Genomic DNA, 6,444 nt, shown 5'->3' with positions numbered 1-6,444 from the left:
CTCCAGCCTGTCCAGGTCTCTCTGGATGGCTTCAGTGGAAGAAGTGATTTGTTGGGGCTCTTTATAACCTTCTCCGGAGGAGACACAGGCTTAACACACAGTGTCTTGGAGCTCTGCAGTACCAAGGTGGTTACCCTGAGGCTCAAGCCTGGGGCATGTTTCCAGCTTCACAACAGCAAAGTTAAGATTAAAAATGGGGAAAGAAGTTAGTTCCATCCTGTTTCGTGAGCCGTAGGGATGTGGACATGGCATCACTGTCAGCCCCTTGGAAAAACAGCTTCACATGTATGGTCTTCACCCTCTATGGCAGTTGTCTTAATAGCACTAACATGACATTCTCTGGTATAACCCATTGTTGCAGTGGGGCTTCTGTGGGAAATTGTATTTTTGTTTTTCATACCAAACAGTTTGTGGCTGTGTGTAAAGATTCACAGGTCTCCTTTGCTCTTTCTAAACGTAAGCGATAGAATCCCGTGTTAGGGTGAAATGCAGGAGTGCCCAAATAAACTGCCGCAGAGCTGTCATACAGGAGGGGAAGAGACATGAGCTGTAATGTTTGACTTGGCTTCCTGTCTGCTGGAAGCAGGAAAGGAGCTGGTGAGAATCTAAAAGATTTTATCCAAGTCCACATATTTCCTTTTTTACCTTAATACCCTTTGCAAAAAAACCACAAAAAACAAAAACCAGGGGACAAAAAGCACCTCAGAAATGCTTTCACTTCCATAGTTCCCACATGTGTTCCCATGCTGCCCTCCTATCTGAAGGCAAACAGAACTATTATTTCCTAGAGAGTAGTCTGTTATATCTATGTACTTAGTATTATGTATAAAAGGAAGAAAGAGATTTATTTTATATAAAAGAAAGAGAGAGAGGGAGAGAAAATACCTGTTCTTTAAACAGAATCAGCCATTAGGTCTGCAGGCTGCTTCTGGGGGATCTCAGGAAAGCAGCTAAGAGTGGCAGACCTCCTCTTAGCATATTTAATCTGCTGAGATCCCCAGCTACCACGTCAAGTTTTATAGGGACCTGTGTTATCAAAGGGAGTTGAAAACCACAGAATAGAGGAACTACTGTGAGAATCTCCCAAGGATCATGCATCAGCCTCATTTTACTCTTGAACTGCTTATTTACTGACAGGAATGTATGCACAGGCTCTAGGGAAGGCACACGTTCATATGCTTGATGCAACACAGACTGACTGACTTTTTTTCTGAGCACTGACATATTTTCTTAAGTATTTGATTGCTATGAGCAGGTTTAACTTCTTTCTAGGATTGCAGGAGCCATCACAGGGTTTGTTTTGTCGCTGTACAGAAGTGGTGTTTGCAAGGACTTTGACAGAGATATTGGCTTGTGCTAAGCCACCTGCTTTCCTCCTCTCTCTTTAACATGAGCAAAGACACACGTCCTTTTAGAATGAAGGAACAAAACTTGTTTTACTGGTGGAATACAACCTCCTACTGTACTTTGTGGTAGTGGTGTTTTTAAGACAAGCACATAACCATTGCTGTGGTGTTACCACAGTGACTGCTACATTAATAAGTTTATCTTTTGTTTTAAGACCTCTGCCTATTTCCAAACATCACGTAACATCTGCCAGTTTGCTTGTAAGTTTTCTGTTGTTCATGTGAAATTAGTTTTGATAAAACTTTCTGGAGACTGGTTTAGGTAAAGTGAAATATTTTGTGATTTAACAAAGGCAAAGTGTCCTGCTCTCTGCAGTGAGGCTCAGTGAGCTTTGGGCAGGACTCCTTGGGGTATTGACCAGTTGACTTATTTAGGGTTGGTGCTTTATTAGTTACTGAGAATCTGGGCTCTCAGTTCAGGAAGCTTAGACAAAATTTTGGAAAGAAAAATAAAAAAAGCAAGCTCAGTTATGTTCTCTTCTTTTTATTTTATAGGTTAATAATGCTTATAAGCCAGAGGTGAGAGTGGCTCAGCGAGCAACATCGGGAAATCTGGCAGACTGGAAGAGAACAGCTGCCCCCCAGGGCAGCTGCGAATTGTGAAGCATGGAGGAAAGTAAGAATGAGAAGGTGAACCAGGCTCATGTGCTCTTTGACAGATTTGTCCAGGCTTCAACCTGCAAGGGGACTCTCAAAGCTTTCCAAGAACTCTGTGACTACCTAGAACTAAAGCCCAAGGACTATCGTTCTTTCTATCACAAACTCAAGTCCAAGCTAAATTACTGGAAAGCCAAAGCCTTGTGGGCCAAACTGGATAAGAGAGGCAGCCATAAGGACTATAAGAAGGGGAAAGCGTGCGCCAACACGAAGGTAAGAGGTCTATTCACCCTGGTCAAGACAACTATTACCCAGTTTGTCTCTGGAAAACACAATAAAAATATCTCAATGTACAAAGATGTTTGCCTGGTGTCAGTATAAGCCCAGGGACGACTTGGGAATGTTCTCACATGTGTTATTTATAGTATATTCACAATTTGTTAGCATTTCACTCTCATTCAAAAATTGTGTTTGCCACTTCCAAATTTGACTGCCTATCAGAATAGGGGAAGCTCAATGGAAATAAATCCTTGGGGATGACCAGAATATTTGTAATTTTATTCAGAAGAAGCAACCTGCAAGTTTCTATGTTTTTATGTTTGTGTGGCATCAATACTACAGATGAGTTACAAAATCTTAGTTGATAAACCTTTAATCTTGGTAGTTTTTACATTTTTTCACTAGGCAGTAACAGGGGCATGAAATTTGCTATTGGAGTCTAGATAAAAAAACAAATATGTTTGGAAATTTCCAATGTTAATTTGAAAATACTTATGAGTAGCTCAAGAAAAGTGAATTTTCTTGCCAATTTAGCAAAGTATTTTATTTACCATTATTTAGAAAGTAATCACTTGTATTCCAGGTTCAGGGAGGGGGGAAGGGGGGGAGAGCTGTGGAATCTCATACCAGTTCCTTTTAAAAGGAAGATTGGTATGTGTGGTATTTACTGCAGGAATTCCTGCTTTTACACACACACACACCAATTTATTTTTTACTTGAAGTATTGTGAGCTGGTATTTGTGCTCCACTCTTGTTGGACTGTACAGTGTGAGCTTATTTATTTGTTTTGTTGCTACTGAAAACAGTTCTTTACATCGCTCATCAAAATGTGAATGGAACAACTTCTTTTTGGAAATAATCATACATTCTTCCTTTTTTAAAAAAGGAAGATAGTGCAGAACATGATAAAATTAGAACAGGATTCTGTCCTCCATTGAGACCAATAGGTGCTGCTGCTTCTTCTCTTGAACACTCACCTTTTGGGAGAAGGAAGTATCTTAATAGGAGGAATTAACGACTAATTCCTCAGTACAGAACTGAGGGGGAAATATATCCTGTTTAGGATATCTCAGTCATTTCAAATCTGTGGACTGAAGTTTAATTCCCAACTAGATATTAGAAAATGATGGTAGTTTCTTGATTGTTTATTCTGGTTTAACTTTTCAATGGCCATTTTCATCTGGATGATGGCATTTATAATTAATTACTACAGTAACACTTGGAAAAATTACTAGTGGACCAAGGTCCACTTGTCCTTGGAAAGATAATACTGTCCTCAAAAAGTTTACAATTGGTACATGAAATTATAGATAGCAGGTGCCTATAGACTTAACATGGAAAACAACAAGACAATTGGGTGGTGTTGATCATCATGATGGGCACTAGATTATACTCTGACATTCCAACCTCTGTTAAGATTTTTGAGGCAGCATAAAAAGGAAGGACTTACTGGAAGATAAATACAGGGATTTTTTTCGTGTTTATTTAGGAATAAACCTTCCAAGCATTATGGATATCATGGGGAAAAATTCAAAATTGTTTTTAGGAAAACTTGACTGCACTTTGCATTCATTTGATTCAGGAATTGGTCTTATTTGGAATGAAACATGATGGGTAGAACTGAAATAGGGTGTTGGAGGCTGTGAAATGAAGACAGGTGGCTTATGTTTCGATGAGAAAGAGATTGAACAAGCTGTGGAAGAATGTGGAGGTATTTTAACTTATTTGAAGTAAAAGACTGAAAGAGTGATTTTTTTTTTTTTTTGCATAGATCTTAGTGGGCAAAACAGTGTTTGTTAACTCTGAAAAAAAGGTTACATCAATAATAGAGATGCAACATGAAAGAAGAGATTTAATGGAAGAATGAGTGTATGACTTTGATAGTGCTCGATTATGAGGATATAAAAAATAGACATGAATGGAGGTTGACATCCAGCTATGAAAGACATTGAGAAGACAATGGATTGTGACACTTAGCTAGAAGAGAAGTGGTGAGGAGGGTTTAGAAAGATGTTGGAGCTCTGTTTTATCACGTTGGGCTAGAACTGACAACGAGGCAGCCGTGAGGAGATGTCAGAAAGGTAGAGGTTTTTGCTTGGATAAGAAGTAGTCAACTGAGTTGGAAAAGTTCTTTGAATCTACAGTGCTGATGAGCTGATTGAACCAGTGAATGAGGTGATGCAAAGAGAGATCGTTGAGGAAGATGATTGAGATGACAGGCAAAGCCTTGTGGGAAGCTGGCAGTGAGAAGAGAGGGAGAAGTGAGGGAAGTCCTTCAGATGGTACTCTGAAAGAATAGCTGGAGACAGAGGAGTACCGAGTCTTAAAAGAAACCACAAAAGTACATGCTTTCAAGAAATACATGTAGCCAACTGTCTAGGAAACATCTCCTCAGTGCAGTTGAAAAGCGGGTCAAAGGGGTAAAGCATACTAGGAGTGATGTTTGACTCAAGAGTTTCCTCAAGATTTGGTGTAGTCCAAAAGCTTGGCTTATTTCCTGCACCAAAGCCAAGCTAGAGAGCGTGTAGGGTGAAATTAAGGTTATGGTTGGACTAGATGATCTTAATGGTCTTTTTCCAACCAAACTATTCTATGATTCTTTGAGTTGAAAAAACAGGATCAAGAGAGCGATTGTAGAAGTGGCATGTGGTGATCTTGGAGATGAGGTGGTGGTGAGAGAAAGCGAGAGACATGAGGTCATGTGTGACTCTCCTTCATTTAATGATGAGAGAGAAACCTCAGAACTTGCTGGTGTTGGTGTGAAGGACCAGAAGGTGGGAGGGGTGGGAATGATTGCAGTGGACATGTCAGTGATCATACTGAACCTCTGCTAGAGGAAAGGGAAGGCTCATTCCGTAGCTGCTCTCCTGTGGGGGTGACAAGGAGAAGGAAGAGAGTAAAGGAAGAGGGGACAGGGAATGGAGCAAGCCAGGGAGTCATTGGCCACTGTTTCCAAGATGTTGGTGCCATGCTGTGTAGAAACACAAAAAGAGTGGGTGGTGAATAAATTAAAGGGACACCTCCTCTGCCCCAACCCAGAAACAACCAGTGCTGTGGATTTGGGATTCATGCCATTTCGAGTAGTGAAATTAGTAGCTGAGAGAAAGTGAAATTTAGTTAGGTTTTTTTTTTACTATGTCATAAATAATATATACCTGTGATGATAAATGATTTTTGTGTGGCTTTGCATACAAAATGTGTTGAAATCTTTAATGTTAATCTTTAATCTAAAATGATAAATTTATGCCTTCTTTTTATATTTTTCATATATGTTTTTGTTAATTACTTGTTTCCTATCCTAATAGTATCTGCAATTAAATGTTTATGTATAACTCCTAAGAGATAATAATATATTCAAAGTAGAGGCCTTTTGAGAACAGAATAATATCTGATTTGATATCTCCTATCTCACTTAGTTTTTTTGTTCCTAATGGTTAAAAGTAGTTTGCAAAGCACTGATTAAAAAATACAGAAATTTTAAGTGTGCCTGTGGAGATGATAGAATTGAAAATAAAGATGAGGGTTTTAACCATGTTATCCAAACAGCAACCAGTCCTTTCTTTAGGAAGCTCAGCCTCTACGCCCTGGAGCAGATACCAGGTTTGAAGTTCTCCTCCTCTGTGGTGTAGCTCTTACTTGCCCATTTAAGAATTGGTCAAGGTCCAAGTTAACCAGAATTGAGATAACCAGCCTTCATGAAAGCAAGACTTGGACGTGATGGGTTGTTCGGATGGAAATAGTTACCAGTGGTGCTCTCTCCTCATTGTTTATACAGGATTTCAGTTTAGATTTTGTGTCTCATTACCATGGTGTTGTTACTGAAAACTTCATGTAATCTGTCTGAAAGATCTGGAGGAAGAAGTGTTTCTGAGGGGTGAGACAGCTTCAGAGCGTGGAGTTGCAACAGTTCCTTGCAGTCATCGAGGGGAAAGGGAACAAGGATCAGCAGGAGCTGCCTTTTTCTGACTTGGCTGCACTTGGCATCTCATGTGTTTGCTGTTGCCTGTGAGTGTCAGGAGGTTTCTGTGAGAGGTTTGAAACTGGGAGAAGTGTTAGAGGTGTAAAAGGGAGAAGAATCTTTCCTTCTGCTTTTAATTGTGCTTAAAACTCACTGTGTTTTATAACAACATCATTTAATATTAAGCACAAATCCAGGCTGGGT

At 39.7% G+C, this 6,444-nt stretch overlaps 1 protein-coding gene across 1 annotated transcript in view; it reads left to right on the top strand.

The window, feature by feature from the left end:
* The first annotated feature begins 1,935 nt into the window (after window positions 1-1,935).
* Window positions 1,936-6,444, top strand: part of LOC104523628 (F-actin-monooxygenase MICAL3) — a 9,275-nt gene continuing 4,766 nt past the window's right edge. The window contains exon 1 of the mRNA XM_010166278.1: window positions 1,936-2,276. Coding sequence (XP_010164580.1) covers window positions 2,013-2,276 — 264 coding nt within the window. The 5' untranslated portion in view covers window positions 1,936-2,012. The remainder of the gene's footprint in view (window positions 2,277-6,444) is intronic.

The sequence above is a fragment of the Antrostomus carolinensis genome, unplaced genomic scaffold (genome assembly GCF_000700745.2).
Source record: "Antrostomus carolinensis isolate BGI_N321 unplaced genomic scaffold, ASM70074v2 scaffold7824, whole genome shotgun sequence".
In the NCBI taxonomy this organism is placed as follows: domain Eukaryota; kingdom Metazoa; phylum Chordata; class Aves; order Caprimulgiformes; family Caprimulgidae; genus Antrostomus; species Antrostomus carolinensis.
This window is presented reverse-complemented; position numbering and strand designations above follow the sequence as displayed.